Source organism: Suncus etruscus, chromosome 15, assembly GCF_024139225.1.
Source record: "Suncus etruscus isolate mSunEtr1 chromosome 15, mSunEtr1.pri.cur, whole genome shotgun sequence".
NCBI classification, from domain to species: Eukaryota; Metazoa; Chordata; class Mammalia; order Eulipotyphla; family Soricidae; genus Suncus; species Suncus etruscus.
In genome coordinates this window covers 41,015,689-41,042,615 of record NC_064862.1, presented here as the reverse complement: position 1 = coordinate 41,042,615, position 26,927 = coordinate 41,015,689, and the positions used below count along the sequence as shown (strand labels likewise).

Genomic DNA, 26,927 nt, shown 5'->3' with positions numbered 1-26,927 from the left:
ACTAAACTTTGAGCTGGTATCATTGTAGCACCTACAGGATGAAGGATACACACAAACATCACAATACATGATATATTCAATGATTTCTTATAGAGCTGGCCATGTGCTTTACACAATTTTATCCCACCATAATTTAAGTAGTTTCATCAGATAGTATCCAGTATATCTATAAATCATTTAAATTCTATTGTCTCTGGATATTATTACCATACTCTTTTTTAATATTCAACTAATGCAGGGGTCTCAAACTCAATTTACCTGTGGGCCACAGGAGGCAAAGTCGGGGTGATCCTTGAGTGCAAAGTCAGTAGTAAGCCTTAAACATTGGGGGTGTGTGACCCAAACAACTAAAACAAAACAAAGCAAAAAAAGATTCCTCTAGGGCAGGGCCACAAAATGTTTTTTGGAGGGCCGTTTGTGGCCCGTGGGCCACGAGTTTGAGAACCCTGAACTAATGAGTACAATTATTCTATGTCTATTGATCTATCTGATTCATTTCACTCAGCAAAATAATCTCTATATACATACATGTATAAGCAAATTTCATTACTTCATTTTTTCCCCTAACAGCTACATAGCATTCCACTGTGTAGATGTTCCAGTTTCCTTATTCACTAATCCATTCTTGGGCACTTGGGTTGTTTTCATATTCTGGATATTGTAAATAGTACTGTAATGGGCCGGAGAGATAGCATGGAGGTGAAGTGTTTGCCTTGCATGCAGAAGGTCACTGGTTCGAATCCTGGCATCCTATATGGTCCCCTGAGCCTGCCAGGAATGACTTCTGAGCATAGAGCCAGGAGTAAACCCTGAGCTGCCGGGTGTGACCCAAAAACAAAAACAAAAAAACAAACAAAAAAAATAGTACTGTAATGAACACAGGAATGCAGAGGGCTATTCTGTATGGTGTTTTTGTGTTCTTAAGGTCTATCCCTAGAAGTGGTAATGCTGGATTATATGGAAGCTCAATTTCTAGTTTTCTGAAGAATATCCATATTGTTTTTCCTAAAAGACTGGACCAGTTTTTGTTTTTACCAGAAGTGAGTAGAGTCCCTTTCTAGTTTCATATGCAGCAGCACTTGATGTTCTTGTTCTTTGTGATGTGTGCCAGACTCTGTGGTGTGAGATGATATCTCATTGTTGTTTTGATTTGCATATCCCTGCTTAGTGATGTGCAGCATATTTTCATGTGCCTTTTGGCCATCTGTATTTTCTTCTTTGAGGAAATATCTGCTCATTTCTCTCCACAATTTTGGATGGACTTAGATGATTTGTTCTTGCTAAGTTCTAACAGCACATTGTAAAACTTAGATATTAACCCCTTATCAGATGGGTACTAGGTGAATAATTTGTCTCCACCATGGGTAGTCTTTGTATCTTAGTCATTGAAGTACAGAAGCTTCTCAGTTTAATGTAGTTCTGTTTATCTTTGCTTCTACTTTCTTGGCCAGTAGTATTTCATCCTTGAAGATGCCTTTAAATTCAATGTCATAGAGTATGCTGCTTACATTTTCTCTATGTACTTTATGGTTTCAAGTCTGATATCAAAGTCTTAATCCATTTTGATTTGACTTTTTTGTACATGCTGTTAAAGATAGATTTGAGCTTACTCTCTTGCATATAGTTGAACAGTTTCCCCACACCACTTGTTGAAAAGGCTACACCACTTGTTGAAAAGGCTTTCCTTACTCCACATTGTATTTTTTGCTTCTTTATAAAAGATTAATTGATCATTTACCAGGGGGTCCATATCAGAATACGCAATTTTAGTCTATCGGTCTGAGGGTTTGTCTTAATTCCAGTACCATGTTGTTTTAATGACTACTGCTTTACAGTATAGTTAGAAGATGGGAGATGCATTCCATCTTCTTTTTTCCCAAGGATTGCTTTAGCTATTCATGGATATTAATTGTTGCAAATAAATTTCAAGTGCATTTCATCCATATTTTGAAAAATGTCATGGGTATTCTCGTAGGGATTGTATAAATCTGTATAATACTCTAGAAATTATGGCCATTTTAATGGTGTTAGTCCTCCCAATCCATGAGCAGGGTATATATATTCATTTCTTTGTGTCCTTTTTTAATTTATTTTATATTTTTTGCATTTCTGAGCAGACAGCCAGGAGTAACCCCTGAGCACTGCCGGGTGTGGCCCAAAAACCAAAACAAAACAAAACAAAACAAAACAAAAAAACAAAACAAAAACAAAAAAAACAAAAACCAGACATCACATTGTCACACAGCAGGCATTTACTGTAAAGGGCCTGCTGATGGATAATGCAGTGAAGAGCAATGGCCTTCTCTACACCCTCCTCTTCAAATTTTTTTGAACAAGTGCCACCAGTCCATTTTTCCTCCCTGTCATCAATGGCGCTCCATCGGTTATTATTCCAACAAACCTCTTCCATGGCAAACCTGCATTCTCAATGGCATCACACAGATGCCAAAATATCTCATTAGCGGTGGTCTGGCCATGCATTGGAATGATTGTGAGCAGCTCCTCTGTCAATTCAAAATTGCAATCAACACCACGGACATAAATTGTGACCTGCGCAGTGTCTGTTATATCTGTGCCCTTGTCAAGAGCAACTGAGTATGCATCAAAACATTTGGCTTTCTCACACAGTTGATGATAAATGTCACTTGACATGTCAGAAATGCGCTCTGCCACAGTGTTGGCAAAAAGGCTGATTTTGCTAAACTGACCTTTCTTTTCCAGACAGATAATACTTGCAGCCTGTAGCATGCATTTTTTTAAACAAACTCTCCTTCTGTGAATGGTTTCCCTGCCTTAGCAATCATCTCACTAACCATGTAACTAGCTTTGACTGATGCAACATTCTCTTTGGTTGCTTTCTTGAAGAAATCTTGTTGCCTCATTAGACATGCTTTAAGACTGGCAACCCGCTTGGCTCTCTCATTTCCTTGATATTTTGCACATTCCTCAGCATGTTTAGCTGAATAATGGCATTTCAAGTTGTATTCCTTGTGCACTGCAACTTTCTCTGGGCAAATAAGACATGTGGGGATGCCCCTACTGCGTCTCCCACTTTTCCTGAAATTGTCTGTGCTCGTCATCAATCTTTCTCTTCACTGCAGGCTTTGATGAAGTCATGATGAAGGTATGACAAAATCTAATTCGGTAATAAACTTCTCTCCCTTCTCTCCCTTAGGCCTTCGATAATGCAAGAGACAGCGAGCAGGAGCAGCGGAAATGACGTCTGCACCAGGCGTAAAGTATTCGCGATTATTTGCTTACCAAATATTTGCAATAAAAAATCGCATTAGTAAGAAAAAAAATCGCATTAAACATTTGCATACTCTGAGCAGTTCCATTCGGGATATGCAAACATTTAATGTGATTTTTTTTCTTACTAATGCGATTTTTATTGCGATTATTCTAATCGCAAATACTGCGATATTTGAAGGCTGCGGGCCACAAAATGTTGTAAGGAGGGCAGCAACTGGCCTGCGGGCTGGGAGTTTGAGACCCCTGCCCTAAAGTATGCTTTCTAGTAGCAGGACAATGAAGGCAGAATAGTTTTTTTTGTTGAATGATAGTGATATAGAAAAAGTCAACATCCTTAAAGCCCATTTATAACAATGAGAACCAATTTTTCTCCTCCCCTTATTCTTATATACATAAAAATTGAGATTTATAGGGGAGAGAAAAACTGCATGTTTAATAAAAGATATTTAGCTGTTTTAGAAGTACCCATGTCAGGGCCAGAGAGATAGCATGGAGGTAGGGCATTTATTTGTCTTGTATGGAAAAGGATAGTGGTTGAATCCCAGCATCCCATATGGTTCCCCGAGCCTGCCAGGAGTAGCCCGAGTGCTGCTGGGTGTGACCCAAAAACCAAAAAGCAAAAAAAAAAAAAAAAAAGTTCCAATGCTATAACTGAACATAGGAATATATTTAACACCCTTTAACACGTATTTTACCAATGAATCATGTACTAGAATTCCTTAACTTTAATCAAATTTCACAGCTTTTGAGTAAAATTCATTTTGATTATAAAATATACATTTCATTACCAACAAATTATAAAAGCAACGATCTCCTTCAAGTACTATCCTTAATTTTTAACTGTAGCTGCCAGAATAATTAAGAAAAAGAGGAGCAGAGATCAAGGATAGTAGTTCTAATAAGATTTTAGCTTCATGGCCAGAGTGATAGTACAGGGCGTAGGGCATTTGCTTTGCATGTGGTTGACCATATTCAGGTTTTATCCCTAGCATCCCATATTATCCCCTGAGTCTGTCAGGAGTGATTTTTAAGTGCAGAGCCAGGAATAACCCATGAGCACTGCTGAGTGTGCCCTCCCCAAAGAGATTTTAGCATTAATTTTCTAACTGCTACAAAGAAAAATAACTGTTTTTAGCTTTTAATTACAAACTAATAAAATGTTAAATATATAAACAGCAACCAGTCTACTAGAAGCAATTAGCATTATTTTGATGATAAAATTTCTATTTGTAACTGATATTAAAAAGGAATATTTAAAATATGAATGTAATAGTGAATAATATCATTAAAAGTAACATTTGTCTAACATATATCATATTTTTACTGTCATAAACAGTTTTGTGGGGGGGGTCACACCCAGCAGCACTCAGAGGTTACTCCTGGCTCTACGCTCAGAAATCACTCCTGGCAGGCTTGGGAGACCATATGGGATGCTGGAATTCGAACCACCATCCTTCTGCATGCAAGGCAAATGCTCTACCTCCATGCTATCTCTCCGGCCACTGTCAAAAACATTTTTAGATTAATGGAGCTAAACTACACTGATACTTACTAGAAAAATAGTTAAGAAAAAGAGAATGACATTTTGAAACCAAAAACCAACTCTGAGGTCTAAGTATTTCCATTTTACAACCTACCCCCCAGGAAAAAAAAACAACAATAGGATTTCAGGAAAGAAAATAGCAAAATTTAAAATTTAACTCATAGCTAATCATACTGTCAACAATATATTTGTCTACAATACCATAAAAATAAAATACAAAATGAAAACTTACAATTAAGAGATCAATGTCCACATCTTTCTTGCACATAAAAAGTTCTCTGATTTGTTCACATTGCAAAATTTCCTTATTAATATATTTTGAGTAGTAATTCAAGGGCTTGCCATATTTGCATGGCATTATAGATGTATGGTTAGGTCCACAGGCATATAGATAAAAGGCTTCTTGTGTACCAATTTTAGCTCCTAAATAAAAAAAATAAATAAAAGCAGGGGAGGGGATGAAAAAAGTTACATAAATATATCAACCAGAATTTTTCATAACAAGCAAGTTATTTTTCATTGTATTTTTGCGGTTGCTCACCCTATCTTATAAATTTGACACTATTTCCAAATTGGTAAATAAGCAGGCCAACTATAGGTGGAAAAATTGATGTGTCTAGAAAGATAACTACCATAAAAAATAAAATAAAATATAATCCTTACATTGGGGGTGGGGAATAGAGCAAGTACAGCAAGTAGTGCATTTGCTTTGCATGTAGCTGGCCCAGGTTCTATCCCTGGCACCCTATATTGTCTGCCCATGCCCATCTGGAATGATCCGTGAACATTGCCAGAGTGGTCCGAAATCCAAAATCAAACCAAACACAATTTTTCTTTGTTTTCTTTTTAATAAATGTGAGCCAGGAGGTCAGCAAATCCTACTTTATTTATTTTCATTTTTTTGTCACTTTATTGGATCTCACCCAACAGTGCTTGGTCTGGCTCTGTGCCTGTGGTTCTCAGGGAGCCATGTGCTCTTGGAACTTGGACCCAGATTTCCTCCTTCAAAGTGATACATTCAGCCTATTAACACTCTAGCCCCCCCCCCAAATATTTTGTTTCATTGTTTATTTTTGGTCACACCCAGCTACACTGAGAGCTTATTCCTGGAATTGCTGTCAGTGATCACTCTGAGTGGTGCAAAGAGATCAACAGGGTTGCCCACATGTAAGGAAAGTACCTTAACCCTTGTTAACTCTCCAGCCCCAGTCCAAATTTCATTTTAAATAAAAAATAAATTGACATGTTCAGCCTGTCCATGTATTGATTCATCTGTTCAATAATCACTGCATGATGCTATTATATAACAGATTTAACAATATATTTAAAAAAGTATATACTTTTCCTCTAAAATTGGTATTTTAAGAATATACTACATTCATAAATAAAAAAATAGCCATGTTGAGTTTGCTTGTGATAATATTGTGATGTTGTATTTTCTAGGATTATAAAATAAAGTAGACTATATACATTAAATGTATATATCAATTGTAAAAAATCTAGATTATAAAAATATTAACACACACACAAAACACCTGATCATCCTCTGGGGTTACACCTGACTCCCAGCCAAGGATTAATTTACTGTGCTGGAGAAGTATGGAGTGGCAGAGCTTAATAAATCTAGGGCTTCTACATTCAGTGCATGTGCTCAGTCTACTGAACCAAGAAAATAAAGTGCTTACTAAAGTTTCAGAATAGAGATTAGTGTCTAATCAAAAATAATTTTTGTATTTAATACTTGTTAACTGAAAAAAATCGGAAGTGCTTTAAAGAAGAAAAATTAACCATTGAAGAGAAGTAAATTTCCCAGATTCCATTTTCCAGACAACTGCGAAATCTCTTCTTGAGATGATAAACAGTGACCAATCATGCAAAATGTTTTATTACTGTCAGATGACAAACTTGCTTTTCTGGGAAGCATGAAATCCAAAGTAACATCAGATTTCCTACAATAAAAAAAGAATTAAATCAATTTACTTTAATTACCAGTGAGAATTAAGTACTAAGTTGTTTTTGGTTGTTTTTTTTTTTTTGTTTTTTTTTTTTGATTTTTGAGTCACACCCAGCAGTGCTCAGGGGTTACTCCTGGCTCTATGCTCAGAAATCGCTCCTGGCAGGCTTGGGGAACCATATGGGGTGCAGGAATTTGAACCACTGACCTTCTGCATGCAAGGCAAGCACCTTACCTCCATGCTATCTCTCCACCCCCGAGTACTAAATATTTTAAGAGTAACAATATTCAGGGCGGGGCGAAAAAAAAAAGAGTAACAATGTTCAGTAATGGTAAATTTTTTTCCTTTCTTTGTTTTGAGGTCAAACTCAGTGGTGCTCAGGTATTACTCTGATTCATTATACTAGAATCTTATTGTGGTGTTTGGAGGACTAGCTATACTGGACATAAAAGCCAGTATCCAGTATATTCCTGCATACAAAGGTGTTCCAGATCTTTGAGCTATTTTCCTGGCCCCAAGATGCTAACTTCTTAAGTAATTTTGGGGGGTCAATGCTAGAGAACTGGTGGTAGGGAAAGGACAGCTTGTATTTTTTATTGATCCAAAATGCTTGTGACCAATAAACCAAGAAAGGAACAGAATAGAGATACCAAATTATTCTATAGTAGGACACAGAGAATGACTTCATATATGTTCCAAGTTTTTTTGCTATTTGACTTTCACAAAGCCTCTTCCTATTTTATAGATGCAAAGCAACAACCTTCCTTTAACTTTATCCCTTCTTGATAAACAACTTCAAAAATCACACGTTTTCTCATGTTTTCAGACTAGTAAGAAAAATAATGCTCTGGTTTTGTTCTGGCCTACTAAAAAGTCAGTAATTTTTGCATTTTGTCTTTTCACTGTTTAATTATGGAGATTTTTTTTTAAAATTAGTCTTTTGTATTTCTTCATGAATAAAGGATACAGGAGTCCTTACAAAAGACAGATACCATAACAAAGGATTTGTCATTAAGAGAGACATATGATGAAAGAACTTCACCATTTAATTGAAACTGAAGATTACTAAGCTTTCACACTCTTTTAAGATGTTTTAAACTTCATTTAAAGTATTGACAAAGTTCAAGTACAGGTTGTGAGAAAGATAAGAACAATATATAAGTAAACAAAGTTAGTTTTAAAAAATATTTTACTTTGGTAAGTATTTATTTAAAAATTTAGCCAAATGTTTTCTTTTAATATTGAACATATACATTTAATTATTTTGTTTTTCTTTTTTATTTATATTTTTTCAATTTGGGGCCACACTTAGTGATGCTCAGGGATTATTCCTGGCTATGCGCTTAGAAATCACTCCTGGCTTGGGAGACCATTTGGGATGCCGGGGATCGAACCTAGGCCCGTCCTGGGTCATCTGTGTGCAAGGCAAATGCCCTATAGCTGTGCTATAGCTCAGGCCCCATATATTTAAATATTTTAATAGGAACAGTTCTGAATGATTGTGATTGAAACACTTCTCCCACCTAGTGGCAACATGGCTTAATACAGTTTACTTTTTCAATTTTAATTTAGCTATCATAGGTTAAAAATATAGAATTGCAGAATAGTTTTATCCACATAAATATGCACAGGACACACCATATCCACTCACCACAGTTCCACATGCCAGTGTACCTCCTCAAATACCTTACTTTCATACTCTAATCCCCTTTCTCTGGTAAATATCAATCATTAAAATTAGAAGTTAATTTTTCTTTTTCTTTCTTTTTTTTCCCCAGTTTGCTTCAATTATTTCTATACCACATATGAGTACAATAGCTTGGCAATTGTATTTTACTCTCTTAAGAGCAAAGAAAATCTATTGTAAGAATAATCTATTGTAAAATTAATCTATAGTAAGATTAATTCAATCAATATTAAGTGTGCTATATGTCAGAGACATAAACCAGACTTGCATGCTGTTTATCAAATAACAAAAAATAACAATAAGTTGTTTTTAAGTGTTATTAGAATATAGTTCTAAAAATGATCTCTTGAAATATATTCTTTGTTGGAATTATTCCACGTGTTTAGAAAGTAAAATTAAAATTAAAATCAAGAGTATGATATTTGTCCTGGATACTTGATCACTGCTCTATTAACAAACTCAATCATTAATTTGTATCAATTGGCAATAAAAGATATATCTGTATATATATATATATATATATATATATATATAAAACCAATAGTTGGAAGTAAAGTACCAAAGAAATAAGTGAATATAAAGCTATTATGTAAATATGACTATATGTCAATAACTATATTAACTTTATAATGATCTACAATAAATATCTAAAGTCTCATTCAGAATATGTTTAATAATGAGTGTGTGATTTCTATACCTGACAATTGATATGCTAAGAAAAAAGCTGCAGAGGCAGTATAGCAAAGGATTTTAAAGGCCAGTATGTATAGGTTCAAGTTTTAGCTCTATCTCTTACCTTTGACATGACTTTTTCTCTTGAGATTTGTGCGCTACCTTCATACTAGTCACCATGACTTGTGTGTATTAATTTAATTGTATACTTATTTACTATTGATTCCTCATAAAAATTCAAGTCAAAGGAGAGATTATCTTTATTTATCACTGCCCCCAGACCTAACACAGCAAAACCCAACATATAATAACCCTTCAATAAATGAATACAGGAAATAAGGAAAATAGGTTTATTTCTGCTAAGGATATATATATATACATATATATATATACATATATATATATATATAAGGAAATATCTACTTGAGAGATATTTTAGCATACTTGGGGTGAAGAATTTAGCAACAGATTTGCAGTAATATTTTATATTCCATTTATTTAAATTAAATAAAATTATTTAACTAAATCTAGACATCTTATCAAAATTTTCAATCTCCTATTGGACCCTTTCACTATGTACATTCACATTCATTATTCATTTTTTTTCTCATTATTCAAAGTAGATATCTCCTTCCATCTAATTTGATTCTTTCTCACACTGTATTAGTTTCCAATAGATCCCTTTCATACTTTCCATTCAATAGTGTATTTCCCAACTTTAAAAAACCAAGATACGCTCTAGGTCTCTTGGGGCTTTATTCTCCATTAAGTAGGCCCACAAATATTTCTTAATAGGGCCGTAGTAATAGTGCAATAGTTGCCTTGCTTGCAACCAACCCGAGTTCAATCCTGGGCATCCTATATGATCACTTGAGCATTGCCTGAAGTGATCCCTGAGCACTGCCAGGAGTAAGCCCTAAACACTTACCAACTATGGTGAAAACAAAATTTTTCTTTTAAATTCCTTATTAACTTGACCCATGATATGATAGAACAAAACATATATTAACACTACACCTAATTATTTATCACCTAATATTACCATTATTTCTATGAACTAATATTAATCTATAACCAAATAGCTTCATTTATATTTTTATCTACTCATTCCATTTTCATTTGAAACCTTAATTTAATTTGAGCATTGGCCTTATTAGCCACTTTAAATAATAGCATACAACTTGAGCACTAAATTATAAATTTTACATACATTCCCAAACAAAAATATTTATTTTATTTTCTTGGGTATTTTTTGAAATTTTTATGTTTTTAAATACCGTGGTTACAAGGTTGTTCATACTAATTTTTTTTTTCACAAATAAAATTGTTCGTGAGTCATATAATGCACAACAACCTTCACTAGTGTATATTTCCTACCACCAATGTCAACAGTTTCCCTCTTATCCTCCCTGATGCCCTCTATCCTCCCACCACCCATCATCTTCTACCTGCTTCTGGGCAGGCATTTTACCATTTTACTTCTCTCTCTCTCTTTTTCTCTCTCTCTCTCTCTTTCCTCTCCTCTCTTTCTCTTTCTTCTCTCTCTCTTCGCCTCTCCTCTCTCTCGCTCTTTCTCTCTCTTTCCCTCTCTTCCTTCTTCTTCTCTCTCTCTCTCTCTCTCTCTCTCTCTCTCTCTCTTCCTCTCTCTCTCTCCCTCCCTCCCTCCCTCCCTACTACGGTTTTTCACTACTGTTAATGAAGGAACACCATGTATGTCACTTTATTCTCTTTCATTACCCAGTCTTGCCCAGAGTGATTAGTACCAAAGATCCACTTTCATAGTAGACTCTTTTCTATTCTAATTCCACTATCTGCTCTTTGTGGTAAGTTTCCTACCATGAACTGGTCCTCCTAATCCTCATCTCTATTGTCTCCGGATAGTATCTCCACTCTGTCTTTTACTTTCCTTATATCCCACAGATAAATAATTACTTCTATGGGAAAGTTTTTACTTTGTATTCAATAAATATAAATTATATATAAATTTGATATAAATTTCTACATTAGTATAAAATAAATTGTATTTGTAGTTTTTTATGTTTCAGAAACTGTAGCACTCTACTTAAATTTTAACTGTGGTTAATATTTATGAAAATAATTCATACCTCTGTCCAGAAATCCACATGGAGATTCTCCCATGGAGATTCTTCTTCCCTTGGGGCTGCTGTAAGTACGTGAGTACTAAGTGCTGCCATTTGCTTGGGAGAAAAATATTCTCCTGTGATTCAACTTGTTCTAGTAAAACTGCTTTCGTATCATCATTTGAGTCCACACACACACTGCACAAGAGAAAAGGTATAGGATGAGAAAATGATATATCTAATCTCAGCATTAGTACATGTAGAATTGTAATTCTAAATATTTAAGTTCTATTTGTTTGGATAGACTTCCAAGCAGTGCTCAGGGAACTTCCCCTTACCACAGTCAACTAGGTCAGGCAGTTTAATGTTAGGGTCTGAGGGTGCTCAGGTCCTGAAATCTCCAGGACCACCAGAGCTACTCTGGCAGTGCTCACTAAGGTGGTCCCTAAGAAACACCTGGTGGTGCTTGGGGACTCCAGAGCTATACTCAGCAATGTCAAGGGGATAATGCGATAGCAGGAACCAAACTGGGTTCCAGGTAAGCAAAACATGCACCCATGACTCTTGTGTTATCTCTCTAGTCAACAATTAAATTCTATTTTAAAAATAATTAGCAGAGTCAACCATTCTCTGTTACCTACTATAATGTTTAGATATTTTATAGTATTAGTTCAACTTATTAATTAAAATAGATTAGGCTCATATGAGGAATATGAGTTAGTATATGAGGAATCATTTTCAATTTGCAAAGTATCATTGCTGTTTAGAAATTACAATACAAAAATTAATACATAGACATAAATATGTCAGGCTTTATTAGAAATTAAAGAATATTTTATTTGGGGGGATTTAGTCCACACCCAGCTGTGCTCAAGGTTTGCTCTTGGTTCTATATTCAGGAATCACTCTTAACAGACTTGAGAGACTAAACTGGGTGCTAGGGATCAAAGCCAGGTCTGCCACATGCAAGGCAAGCACCCTATGTACTATCACTCTGGTTCCCATATCTTTTTGTAAAAACATCTTTTTTCTTTTTTTTTTTTTTTTTTTTTTTTTGTGGTTTTTGGGTCACACCCGGCAGTGCTCAGAGGTTATTCCTGGCTCCAGGCTCAGAAATTGCTCCTGGCAGGCACGGGGGACCATATGGGGCTCCGGGATTCAAACCGATGACCTCCTGCATGAAAGGCAAACGCCTTACCTCCATGCTATCTCTCCGGCCCCGTAAAAACATCTTTTAAAAAAAGGTTAAAAAGGCCTTATTGGCAAAAAGTTGCTAAGTTGGAAGATAGAGAACTTCTGTCCTCAAAATAACCATCTTCAAAATACATAATTTGAGTAAGATTTTTTCTGCTATGTCACGATAACCTAATTAAGAAAATTTCATATTAAATGACTCTTACATAAACTATCAAAATATATATTCATGAGGAGTTGAAGATAAACAATACCGAAAGATAAAAGTGCCATTTGTAGGGTTTGCCCACACTTGGATCATCAAGGCTTTGGATCCCAATGAAATCATATGAATACAGCCTTCATCCAGGAGTCTTTCACCAGGATCTGTGTACTCTTCTCCTCCTGGTCTATTGATCTCTGTAGCAAAAAGATTTTAGGATAAACAGTTTAGAAACTGCATTTTAAAGAATAAAAAAGCATAATTCACTTGCAATAATTATTTACACCACTTACTGAAATGTTTATCTTGACTTGTTTCAAACAACAGCATTTCTAAAGTTTAGAATGTAAGTTTAAAAAAAAAGCAGAAGGAGCAAAATCAATACTTTAAAAATGATTAAGTGTCTAAAAATATTTGCTGAGGGTTAAGTGACTGGAACCACAGTGACGTCACTGCATGTAGTGGTTTATTATAATCTGTGATTTTATAATTAATTCTTGGTTTTGAATTAGGTTGCTAAATTATGAACACACAAGAGAACTACATCATATTCCTTATACTAACAAAAATATTTTATTGTTATCTGATGGCATCATATTAAAATTTCTTTTCAAAAAATTGTGTTGGATGCATTTTGATCACTAATGAGTGATCTTTGAATTTAATGTTAGTGATTTAATGTAAGTGATGCTGAAACTCTTTAAAGCAAGCTGAGGTTACTGCTATATGCTTTGGGCTCCTTGATTATTCATGCTTACTTCCTTTTATCACCACATAAAACCTGATCATGTGTGACAGGCAAATTCTAATCCCTTTATGCTACCTATTACTATAATGCATGATTTTATGTAGTTATGCTAATGAAAATGTAGCAAAATATATGCCCAAAGATTCACTTTTAGAATAGATGAATATAACTAGTACAATATTAATGGTCATTATTGACAATTTTGAATAATAAAGCCCTTAGCAAATGACAATAGTTTAAAAAATAAAGTTAAATTCACAATTTTAAGAACTAATGCCTAGGGCCCGGAGAGATAGCACAGCGGCGTTTGCCTTGCAAGCAGCCGATCCAGGACCAAAGGTGGTTCGAATACCGGTCCCCGTGCCTGCCAGGAGTAACCCTTGAGCAACGCCGGGTGTGGCCCCAAAACCAAAAAAAAAAAAAGAACTAATGCCTATATCTGGTATGAGAGTTAAAGAATGTCATTCTATTAAAAATAAGCTTGTATAAATAAAATATTAAAACAAAACCAGTATACAAAGGAATTATAGAGTAGTACCATTATAAATGTTTCTTTGTTTTTAATTTTTTGGGGGGCCACAACTGTTGGTGCTCAGGAATCATTCCTGGCAGTGCTCAATGGACCATATGGAATGCCGGGATTGAACCTGGGTCAACCTCCTGCCTGCAAGGCAAACAAACACTCTACCTGTTTTGCTATAGTTCCAGCCCATTTACTTTTTATTTATCTTGTTCACCATGATTTACAATATTGATTAATAGCAGGACTTCATACATAAAACATTCTTATACTACATCCTTCACCAGAGGATCATCTTCCCTCCACCCTATCCCTGAACCAACCCTTGTCCTATTTCTCCGACTAAAATCCAGTTCTGTTTCTATTCTTTGGCTTTGGTTTTTGTTTTGGGGCTACACCCAGTAGTACTCAGGGCTTACTCCTGGGTCTGAGCACAGGTATCATTCCTAGCAAGAAAGGGGGAGCATTTGGGGTACTAAGGATCAAATCTAAGTTGGCTGCATGCAAGATAAAGACCTATCCATTATACATCCACTATGGCTCACTCAGTTTCTGTTCTTAATTTAATTTTCATAACACTAATATGAGCTGAATATTGCTAACCCATTTTGAGGGAACAGCATTGAGATGCAAGATATTGCTCAGTGACACACAAGTAACTTAGTGGCAAAGGATGTTTAATATTTTCTTTACCTCTCTTTTAAATTTTATGTATATCTATATTATCTTTTTAAATATCTTTTTAAAATACAAAATCACCATTCTAAAGTCCATGTTTCCTAATACATTTTACAAATATTAAAAATGTTTAAGTCACTGTGTATTATAACTAATTTTATGAGAGTTTTTAATTAAGAATGTCACATGCAAATATATGAGCACATTATTTACAATTTAATAGTTTAGCAATTACCTTTAAACTCTGGAATTAAATACACGTGGGATTAAATCCCTTTTCCTCTCTAAACAAACTGGGCATACTGCTTATCCTCATCATAAGTAGGACATCTGACTATCTACCTTACTAAATATTTATGGAGATTAAAATTGGACAAAAAAATTGAGCAAAGCAACATACAAAATCACTTAATATAGGAGTATCATCACTATCAGGTATATTGTTTCAGAGTTATCATGTTTTTAATGAAAAATAAAATATTACAGCCAATATGCTAAGATAATTTTGGAGGTTTGTTTTACAAGGCTAACCCATCAAACTGTGACATTTGCATGTTAATGACAGGGAAACATGTCCATGGAAAAGTAAATTCAGAAAACAGAATACTAGCTGCAGATAGCAGGCAGTATTTCCAAAACAGTTGTTTTTTATTTTGGAAGGGATTTATTTTTAGGTCATACCCAGCGGTGCCCAGGGTTACTCTTGGCTCTTCAATTAGGAATTACTCTGGCCATATGGGAATGATAGGAATTGAAATTGGGTCAGCAGCATACAAAGCATTCTATCTGCTATACCATCTCTCTGGCCCTCATCTCAGCAATCTTGACAGTGTCTTTTAGAATTTTCCTTTCTAGAGAAAGAACCCCCCCCCCCCCCCGGAAATCAAACCTGAGTGAAGTGTCCTGAGGCAAGCATCTCCAACATATTAAGTTTTACAGGGTGAAGAGTTTCTGAGTCTAGTACATTTATAATTATTTACTTCTAAACTTCTGCTTCACCTAATCATTTAACTCATTTGTGAATCCTAAGAATGAGAATGCCTGCTTTATTTACCGAGTTGTTTTTTTCCCCACACCAATCTGTGTTCAGGAATTACTACTGGAAATATTGGAGGCCCATAAGAGGTGCTGGGAATGGAACCAATGTTGGTTGCATGAAAGGGAAATGTCTAAAACCTGTACTATTCTTTCTGGCCTAAACCTATTTGCTTTAATTCCTAAATATAAAATGCTTTGTTAAGAATTATATTTTAGGGCCAGAGAAATATCTTAGGAGGTAAAGCATTTGCCTTGCATGCAGAAGGTTAGTGATTCAAATCCTGGCATCCCATATGGTCCCCCAAGCCTGCCAGGAGCAATTTCTGAGCATAGAGCCAGGAGTAACCCCTAAGCACTGCTAGGTATGACTCAAAAACCAAAAATAAAAAAAACATATTTTATATACATTCTCTAATTTTAATTTATATGTAGATATGCTCTTATATATTTTTCCATTTCAAAGTTGCTAATGATTATAAGTCTCACAATGTACAACATCCTTCACCAATGCATACTTCCCAGCCAGCAATGTCCCCAGTTGTCTTCTCACCCTTCCCCTGCACACACACATGTGCACACACGCACACGCACATGCCAGCACGCATGCACACACATTTGTACACAGAAAAGCACAGCTGCTTTAATGGACAATTCCATCTTTAGTAAGTCAGGATCTGTCTTCACTAAGGCACTTGAGATCTTAGAACGTGCTAAGAATAAGTTAGAACTTTCTCTATATTCTTACTCTTTAAACAAGACAGCTGAAGTCTTAGAATACAATTCAGTCTATGACATACCTGTTCCATCATAACTGCCATCCTGTAAAATCAGTGATTTGTTTCTTTTCTTCACCTTCTTTCCTTTTCCCATAGTACTCTCAGTTTCACTGATACAGTCCACATTAAACCACAGTGAAACACTGAAACCTTCTGACAAGTGTGGCCAGCAGTTTTGTCCCAGCAAAGGTAGGTGGATCGGGGCTATGTGCCAAGAGGAAAGCAGCTGCTCAGAGAAACTTTCTATTTCAGTCTCTTTCTTGCTCTGTGTAATTTGTGCTTTTCTCAATAATCCCAGAGTTTTACTATTTAGAATCCCAGGACACTTTTGTGTTGAAACACTGTTACTTAAATTTGAGGTATGCAGTAAAGGGAAGGTCAGATATTGTGAAGGACTCATAGAAATGTCACTTTCAATGATTTTCAAAATTCCTAGAAGAAGAATTTCCTAAAGAAAAAAGAAAAGTTAATACAACTTTACAATTATGTTCAAGGAATATAACACTCCTGAAATTCAGGTCACAAATAAAAACACTCTTACATCAGAATTTAAATATTTTCCTAGCTACCATACAAGGAAATGTTCCCTTTTTTTTTTTTTTTTTTTTTTTTTTTGCTTTTTGGGTCACACTCGGTGATGCACAGGGGTTACTCCTGGCAATGTGCTCAGAAATTGCTCCTGGCTTGGGGGATCATATGGGATGCTGGAGGATCACTGTCTGCCCTAGGTTAGCGTGTACAAGGCAGATGTGCTACTGCTTGTGCCACCACTCCGACCCCAGAAATTTTCATTTTTGTGTGCATTTAAGATAAGACAATTTCATTTTTAAAATATATAGTCTCTAGTGGCTAATATGTTTAAATTTAAGAGATCTTTATGGTGCAAACTTAGAATTTCTAAGCATACCTAGAAGTTATGAGTTGGATCAAGTATTAGAAATTAAGAACAACTGTATCAGAAATCATATATGATATACATATATACCTAAGAAACATGTTTAATGTCAAGATTATTACTATATTTCTGAACTACTTAAAAGTGAAGAACAAAATCAAAGACCAAACAAATCCTTTCGAATATTTGCATGACAGACTATCAAACTGAATGTTTAATCACCTTTTAATTTATTTTGTATTAATTTTCTAAGCAAATTTTCTTTCATCTGTGTTAAGTATACTAAAATAATGGTTTTTAAGTTTCATTTGTAAATTTAGTTTCTGGTTCAACTGGAATATAGAATGCATAGAAAAGATGAAAGGAATCAAACATTCAAGTAAAGGAAAAAAGCAATGACTAAGGAAGGAAATAAATAAAATAAAAGATTAGCTGAATACATCTCCTACTCATTTAAATAACACCTTATGTCGATCATTGTCATGAAAGATATACATAGAAAAATAATAGAAAAATTCCACTAATATGCAGGTAGTTCTAAATTGTTTTTTTTTTGGTTTTTTTTTTGTTTTTTTTTTTTTTTGTGGTTTTTGGGTCACACCCGGCAGTGCTCAGGGGTTATTCCTGGCTCCAGGCTCAGAAATTGCTCCTGGCAAGCACGGGGGACCATATGGGACGCCGGGATTCAAACTGATGACCTCCTGCATGAAAGGCAAACGCCTTACCTCCATGCTATCTCTCCGGCCCCCTAAATTGTTTTTAAGCTAGTGGTTCATTGAGCTCTCTCAGGGTCCTTAGTGCTGAAATATGGTAGTAAAATGGACAGAACTCAGTAGTAACAATCTTGCTTTTATTACAATCAAGTTTTTTTTTATTTGATTGTGCTTCTACTCAAATTTCATTATAACAATGAGTTTCTCAGCAAAGAAAAAACTAACTGTCCTCTAGTTATACCAATAAATGACAAATGGCAACTAATAATTTTTTAAAAAGATAATCATCAAATTGACTATGATCAAATTGATTTCTCTTAGGTAATTAAAACTTCTTTTGCATTTCAAAAGCACAAAGATTGAAGGTGGGATGGGTAAAGAAAATATTGTCCCAGTGACATATATAGTTACTAAGAATTTCACACATAATAACATTCTGTTTTGGAATGTGAAAGAGTTCAGTGATTTCCAAACAGTTTTTAAAATATTTTATCTGAAAAAAAAAATTAAGTTTTAGCATATTTACTGTACAAGGAGACTTCTCCAAAAATATTCTCAAAAGAAGGGTTAGCTCTTCTGAACATGTTCTTGAACTCATCAAAGATACCAACAGATCAACCAATATCTTCTGGCAGGCTAAATTAAAAAAAATGATAAATTAAAACCAGTATACAATTAAGAAACTGAATAAGCAATTTAACAAAAAGACATATATCAAGATATCATGAGCTATCTTAAGTGATTCATAAAATACTCTAATAATCCAAAAATTTGATTAAGAAATAACAATATATTAAAAAGTAACAATACAGGTAAGTGGCCATCAGTCAATAACAAAAAAGTAATCACTAGTCATTAGGGAAATACAAATCAAAAGAACAGTAAAAAATATAAGATCAATTACAGCAGAGAGGCATATACAATATAAGTGAACAAGATTCCTCAAAATTCTGAAGAAGGGGCCGGAGAGATAGCATGGAGGTAGGGCATTTGCCTTGCATGCAGAAGGATGCTGGTTCGAATCCCGGCATCCTATATGGTCCCCTGAGCCTGCCAGGAGCGATTTCTGAGCAGAGAGCCAAGAGTAACCCCTGAGCATTGCCGGGTGTTACCCAAAAACAAAAACAAAAAAAGAATTTCTGTAGAAAAACTTAAGCAATTGTCATAACCAAAGGAAAATCTAAGATCATTTGACAAATAAATGTGATGTAATATCCTAAACAAAATCTTTGAAAAGAAAAAGGTAGTATAAAAAGTGAATTTCAGGGGCCAGCGAGGTGGTGCTAGAAGTAAGGTGTCTGCCTTACAAGCGCTAGCCAAGGAAGGACCTTGGTTCGATCCCCCAGTGTCCCATATGGTCCCCCCAAGCCAGGGGCGATTTCCAAGCACTTAGCCAGGAGTAACCCCTGAGCATCAAATGGGTGTGGCCCGAAAAACAAAAAACAAAACAAAAAAAACAACAAAAAAGTGAATTTCAAAATAAAATATAAAGTAATATAGGCTCATTAATTATAACAAATATAATAATGCTAAATTTTAAGGGAAAAATAACAGGCAGTGTTCAGGGGTTTCTCCTAGCTCTGTGCTTAAAAATCGCTCCTGGCAGGCTCAGGGGACTATATGGGATGCTGGATATCAAACCCAGTCATCCATGTGCAAGGTAAATGCCCTATCCACCGTGCTATTACTCCAGCCCCATAATGCTAAATTTTTAACAAGAGGGGCAACTGACTGGGATAAATATATAAGAACTGTACTTAGGGCCCGGAGAGATAGCACAGTGGTGTTTGCCTTGCAAGCAGCCGATCCAGGACCAAAGGCGGTTGGTTCGAATCCTGGTGTCCCATATGGTCCCCCGTGCCTGCCAGGAGCTATTTCTGAGCAGACAGCCAGGAGTAACCCCTGAGCACTGCCAGGTGTGGCCCAAAAACCAAAAAAAAAAAAAAAAAAAAAAAGAATTTCTCTATATAGCTCAAACTATTTTAAAAGAGGGTCTATTACTCAGAATATTAAAGAAATCTATACAAAATTAAAATGCAGACAAATGACTAAAAACTGAACTGTATGCTTTACATATGTGTTCTATAAATTATGTATCTTTATGAAGGCTTTATTAAATATAAAGGTTAGAGCGATAGTATAGCAGATAAGGCATTTTGTTTTGTATGCGACTGACTCTGGTTTGATCTCCAGAATCCCATATGGTTCCCCAAGTACTACCAGGAATGATTTCTAAGTGCATAGCCAGAAGAATCTGAGCACCACCAGGTGTGATAGAAAAACAAAACAAAACAACAAAAGATTTTATTAAAGTATAATAAAATTAAGAGCAAGAGTGATCCTACAGCAGTTAGGGTACTTGGCTTGTAAGATAGCTAACCTGGATTCAATTCCTACAATCTATACGGTTATATAGTCCTCCAAGAGTCATCCTTAAGTATAAAGCCAGGATTAAGTCCTGAGCACAGGCAAGTGTGGTATTCTCACACACACACACACAATTTTTTTTTAATGAAATCACATTTCTCAGAATTTAACTGGAAATGTCTTCAGATTAAAATGGTCGACTTGGTGGGGTGGGTGGGAGAAGAAAATAAAATGGTCCACTAAGTGCTGAGCATAGGAAGTAAAAAGATATTATGTAAATGAAAGAGATGTAAATGATATTCATGAAATGCAGATGAGAAAGCTTTCTTTTAATGACAGAAAGAGAAAAATCACTATTTGGCAATACCACAATGCTAACTGTTTAAGTCAAGAATCATCAATGAAAAAAAATCATCAATGAGACCAGAGACCTGGCAGACTCGCAGAGGCAGCAAGTGCCCAGCACCCACCATATGCAACCAAGAAAAGAACCAGCAGGAGGACTGATAAGTAAGTAGCTCATCAGACTGATGAATGAGATGAGTCCTGGCATGGAATGGAACCAATAGGAGGGCTGACCAGTGTGGCATGGCACGCTCCCCCAGACCTCCCAGAAGGTGCAAGTGCCTGGTGGCCTCCCTGTGGCCCTGAAGGGAACCAGCAGGAGGGTTGATCTGAGGCATAACGATCCCCCATCCTCCACCTTCCAGTCCTTTAGTTTTTAGTTAATGTCCTTTAGTTAATGAATGACAGTAGAACACATAGAAAACACCACAGGGAAAGAACACAATGGGGAAACAATGCAGAACACCACCATGCTTAGAGAATGATGATGGTAACTTTGCAGATCTAACAAGTGCCTAAATAACCTCTCCAATAGACTTAAGAGAGAAAATCTGGAAAATGCTCAAAGAACTCAAAGAAAACATGAGATGAAATAAAGAAACTGCAAATAGAGCCAAGAAGATATGAAAGTTGAAATGAGAAAACTTCAAATTGAAATAATAAGACTGAAAAATTTAGTAAGCAAATTGAAAAACCTCACTGGAAAGCTTCTCTAACTGAGTAACAGAAACTGAGGACTGAATCAGTGAGCTGGAAGATGAGGTGCATAACAACTCCATACAACAAAAGAGAATGAAAAAGAGTCTTAAAATAAATGATCAGACAATGGAAAAAATCCTCAAAGAATGTGAACAGACAAAAATAGAAATTTTGATAAACTCAATAGAAACAGGATAAGAGTCATTGGAGTCCCAGAAACCCAGGAAGAAAATCTCCATGAGTAATCAGTAGTCAAGGACATCATTGCAGAGAAACCCTCAGAGCTAGAGTACATGCAACCAAATCCTACATGCTCAAAGAGAACTAGCAAAAAGAGATCCAAAAAAAAGCACCCCAAGACACATCCTAGTTACAATGACAAATATCACAGACAGGGATAGAATGTTGAAGGCAGCAAGATCAAAAGAGGAAATTACATACAAAGGAGCTGCCTTAAGATTTACAGATTTGGGAGCTGGAAAGATATCATGGAGGTAAGGCGTTTGCCTTGCATGAAGGACAGTGGTTCGAATCCCGGCATCCCGTATTGTCCCCTGAGCCTGCCAGGAGCGATTTCTGAGCGTAGATCCAGGAGTAACCAAACCCCTGAGCACTTCCAGGTTTGACCAAAAAAAAAAAAAAGATTTACAGATTTGTCACAAGCAAAGCCCAAGGCAGTGAATGACAAAACTCAATGAAATGAATGCTTCACAGAACCAGACTTACATTCAGGTTTGAAGGAAGGATACACAACTTTATGGATAAAGAACAGCTCACAAACTATACAGACTCAAAATCAGCATTAAAAGGCAAACTGAAAGGTCTACATTAAGACAACCAGCAGAAACACCAAACTCCTACACAAAGATGACACTAAATCCCATGACAATTACCTCTCTCAAAGTCAATGGACTAAATGTACCAGTTAAGAGACACAGGGTAACAAAATGGATCAAAATGATGAATCCAACGTTTTTCTGCCTGCAAGAAACACATCTAAACAGTCAGAACGAATATAAACTCAAAGTCAAAGGTTGGAGAACAATCATTAAAAAAAAACAACACAAAAACACAAACAAAAAGCCTCCCTTAAAAAGATTGGGGTGGCCAAACTAATATCCGATGACACATAATTTAGACTTAAAAAGGTTATAAGGAACCAAGGTGGACATTTCTTAATAATCAAGGGATATGTACTACAGGAAGAAATCATACCCCTAATCATTATGTACTAATAAGGGGCCAACAAAATATTTAAATAATAGATGACAAATTTAAAGGAAGAATCAACAGTAACACAATAATAGTAGGAGACTGCAACACCACCTTGCCATGCCTTGATAGGTCAACCCAGGCTAAAACCTAACAAAAATATACTGACTCTTAAGAAAGAAATGGAAGAGAGTAGCTTAATAGATATATTAAGATTCTGGAAACAAATGAGAATGAAGACATGAATTATCAGAATTCATGACATACAATTTAGGACACAACAAAAATGGTACTAAGAGGATTATTTATAGCTTTGCAAGCACTGATCAGGAAGAAGGGGCTTATATAAATAACTTAATGGAACAGCTTATACAATTGAAAAGTGAACAACAAAATAAACCAGAAATGGGCAGACAGAGGAAATAATAAAGCTTAGAGTAGAAATTAATTAACTGAAATCCAAAAAACAATATGAAAGAGTTGGTTCTTTGAAAAATAAACAATATTGATAAACCACTAGCAAGAAAAGGAAGAGAAACTTAATAAACTGATTTGAAATGAAAAGGGAAAGATTACTACAGGTTCTACAGAAATACAAAGGGTAAACAGAGATTACTTTGAGAAACTCTGTCACAAAATAAGAGGACCTGGAAGAAATGGATAAATTCTTGGACTCATAAAACCTCCTAAGGGGGAAACCAAGATGATCTGGCATATCGTAACAGATCTATCACTATTGAGGAAATTAAAATGGTAATCAAAAGTTTGCCCAAAAACAAAAGCCTAGACCCAGACAGATTCACTAATTCTTTCAAACCTTTCAATAGGACCTATTGACAATCATTTCAGCTTCTTCCAGGAAATTAAAGAAACAGAAACACTGCCAAATAATTCTTACAAAACTAATATCACAATCATGATAACATCGTGATTGCAAAAGCAGAGAGAGATGCCACCATAAAAGGGAACAACAATATCCCTGATGAACATAGATGCAAAGATCCTCAACAAAATCCTAGCAAATAAGAGCCAATGTCTTATCAAGATCATACACCATGACCAAGTAGGATTCATTCCAGAGATGCAAGGATATATTAACATACACAAGTCAATCAATGTAATATACCATATCAACAAAAGAAAAATAAAGACCATATGATCATATCAATAGCTGCAGATAAAGGTCCAATACCCATTCATGATATAAACTCTCAACTAGATGGGAATGGAAGAAACTTTTCTCAATATAGTCAAGGCCTTTTACCACAAGAACATGGTAAATATTATACTAATGAAGAAAAACTGAAAGCCTTTCCTCTAAAATCTGACACAAGACCAGGTTCCTCCTCTCACCACTCCTATTCAACACAACACTGGAAGTACTTGCCATAGCTATTAGGCAAGAAAAAGATATGTAGGGCACCCAGATAGAAAAGGAAGAAGTCATGCTCTCACTGTTTGCAGAAAATCCTAAAGAGTACCAAAAAGCTTCTAGAACCAATAGATTCATATAGCAAAGTGGCAGGCTACAAAATTAACATACAAAAATAATTGGCTTACTTATACACACAAAAAATGATAGAGAATAAATAGACATTAAAAAATAATCCCATTCACAAAAGTACCACAGAAACTCACATATCTTGGACATATATAAAGGAAACTATAAAACACTGCTTCAAAAAATAAAAGAACACAGGAAATGGAGACATATACCCTGTTCATGGACTGGAAGAATTAACATAATTAAAATGGCAATACTCCCCAAATCACTGTGCAGATTTAATGCAATCCCTCTAAGGATACCCATGACATTGTTCAAAGAAGTGGGTCAAACACTCCTGAAATTCATTTGGAACAATAAATGCCCAAGAATAGCTAAATCAACCATTAGGGAAAAAAGGATGGGAGGCATCACTTTCCCTAATTTTAAATTGTTTAGAAAGCAATAATAATTAAAACAGCATGGTACTGGAATAAAGAAAGACCCTCAAATCAATAGAACAGACTTAATTATTCATAGAATGATCCACACACATATAATCAATTAATCTTTAATAAAGGAACAAGAAATGCCAAATGGAGCAAGAAAAGCCTCTTCAACAAGTGGTGCTAGGAAAACTGGTCATCAACATGAAAAAAAGTGAACTCAGACCTGAAACTATAAGGTCTATAGAATAAAATGTAGGCAAAACACTCCATGACATTGAAACTAAAGGCATCTTCAAGAAGGAAACACCACTGACCAAACAAATGAAAACAGAGATAAACAACTGGGATTATATCAAAATGAGAAGCATCTGTACTTCAAAGGAAATAGCGACTAGGGTAAAAAGGTTACCCATGGAATGGAAGAAACTATTCACCCAATATCCATCAGATAAGGGATTAATATCTAAGATATATAAGATACAGACAGAACTTAGCAAGAAAAAAACAAGCAAAAGCAGGTTCATAAATGACAAAAGTGGCTTGTTTGGAAGAAAAGTTGGCCAATTTAAAAAGATTCTGGGTGTAATTTGCTATCTTTGTGGAAAAAATTGAATTCCTTCTTTGAGTTTGCTCAGAATTTGCATCATGTGGGTTAAATGTAAAAGACCAAAGTATAAAACTATGATTTTTGTAATGAGAAATTTTGATGTAGAGTAGAATTTTCCTTTTTGGCGAATTTTCCCTCTGTGAGTAAAAATTCAAATAATAAAAGATAATATGTATAATAAAAAAAAACGGGGAGAAGAAATGAATAGACATTTTCTCAAAGAAGAAATACAGAATATCAAAAGGCACATGAAAAGATGTTCCATGTCACTAATCATCAGGGAGATGCAACTCAAAACAACAATCAGATATCATCTCATGCCACAGAAACTGGCACATATCAAAAAAACAAGAATAACCACTGCTGATGTGGATGTAGGGAGACACTATCATTCACTGCTGGTGGGAATACTGTCTAGTCCACCTTTCTGGAAAACAATATGGATATTCCTTAAAAAACTGGACATTGAGCTCCCATATGATTCAGCAATTATCCCTATTAGGGATAGATCCTAGGACCACAAAAACTCAATACAATAATGCCCTCTGCACTCCTATGTTCATAGCAGAGCTTTTTACAATAGCCAAAATCTGGAAACAACCCAGATGCCCAAAAACATATGAGTGGCTAAAGAAACTCTGGTACATCTACACAATGGAATACTATGCAGTATTAGAAGAAAAATTAAGTCACAAAATTCGCCTATATATGGATGGATATGTAGACTATTATGTTGAGTGAAGTTAGAGGGAAAGAGATAAACACAGAATAGTGTCACTCATCTGTGGGATATAAGAAAAATAAAAGACAATATGTTAATAATACCCAGAGATAATATAGATGAGGGCCAGAAGAACCAGTCCATAATATGAAGCTTATCCAAAGAGCACTGAGCACAGTTAGAGCAATAACAGCACTGACAGCTACCATGACAATGATAGTGAGAGAGAGAAATAGAATGTCTGTCCTAAAGTCAGGCAGGATGGGGAGAAGGGAAATGAGGGACATTGGTGGTGGGAAAATTTCACTGGTATATTTTATGATTGAAACCCAACGACGAATATGTTTGTAACCAACGTACTTAAACAAAGATATTAGGTGGTTTTTTCTTATTTATTTTGTTGTTGTTGTTTGTTTTGGGGTCACACCTGGCACACTCAGGGGTTACTCCTGACTCTGAGCTCAGAAGTCACTCCTAATAAGGTCAGGTATTTGGGATGCCAGGATTCAAACTGGGGTCTGTCCTGTGTTGGCCACATGCAAGGAAAATGTCTTAACCACTATTCTATAGCTCTGGTCCAATAAATAAGTTTTGGGTTTTTTTTTAAAGAATCATCAGTAAATGAGAAAATTAATCAGTTAAAATATATTTAAAAAAAAAGAACATTTTACATTGTCTCAACTTACTTCCCTTAAGAATCTTACTAATTGTAAAGAGAAAACAGCGTTTTTAAATTGTAAAGAAAAAACAGAGAAAACACACCTTTAAAATCAGAGTCTGTCTGTGTTAAAATAGTGAAGAATCCTCCCAAAAGATTTTTCACAATTCCCTGAAGATCAAAAAACAAACAATAAATTTCTTATCTCAGAAAAGAAAGCAAAAAACTAGTGTAGTGTTGTTCCACAGTCTAAGATACATATAAATATGTTACATAAATAATTTAAATCACTTTAAGAAATTATGAGTAAAATCGGTTTTCATTCTCTATATAGGCTACTTTCTGATTTTCAAAAATAATAACCATATATTGAGATAAGATCAATTAAAAAATTATTCATTCTCAGAAATATGGAATTTACTATGAATTAGC

General features: G+C 35.3%; 2 protein-coding genes across 2 annotated transcripts in view; one reads left to right on the top strand and one right to left on the bottom strand.

Moving 5' to 3' along the window:
* The window catches only part of LGALS8 (galectin 8), an 811,943-nt gene that overhangs the window by 59,922 nt on the left and 725,094 nt on the right, over positions 1 to 26,927 (top strand). The gene's annotated exons all lie outside the window — the stretch shown is intronic.
* LYST (lysosomal trafficking regulator) overlaps positions 1 to 26,927 on the bottom strand; it is a 193,829-nt gene that overhangs the window by 114,493 nt on the left and 52,409 nt on the right. Inside the window, exons 9-15 of the mRNA XM_049789035.1 lie at positions 26,600 to 26,666; positions 18,481 to 18,590; positions 16,368 to 16,794; positions 12,639 to 12,783; positions 11,215 to 11,388; positions 6,584 to 6,744; positions 5,028 to 5,218 (exon numbers count right to left, since the gene is read on the bottom strand). Coding sequence (XP_049644992.1) covers positions 5,028 to 5,218; positions 6,584 to 6,744; positions 11,215 to 11,388; positions 12,639 to 12,783; positions 16,368 to 16,794; positions 18,481 to 18,590; positions 26,600 to 26,666 — 1,275 coding nt within the window. The remainder of the gene's footprint in view (positions 1 to 5,027; positions 5,219 to 6,583; positions 6,745 to 11,214; positions 11,389 to 12,638; positions 12,784 to 16,367; positions 16,795 to 18,480; positions 18,591 to 26,599; positions 26,667 to 26,927) is intronic.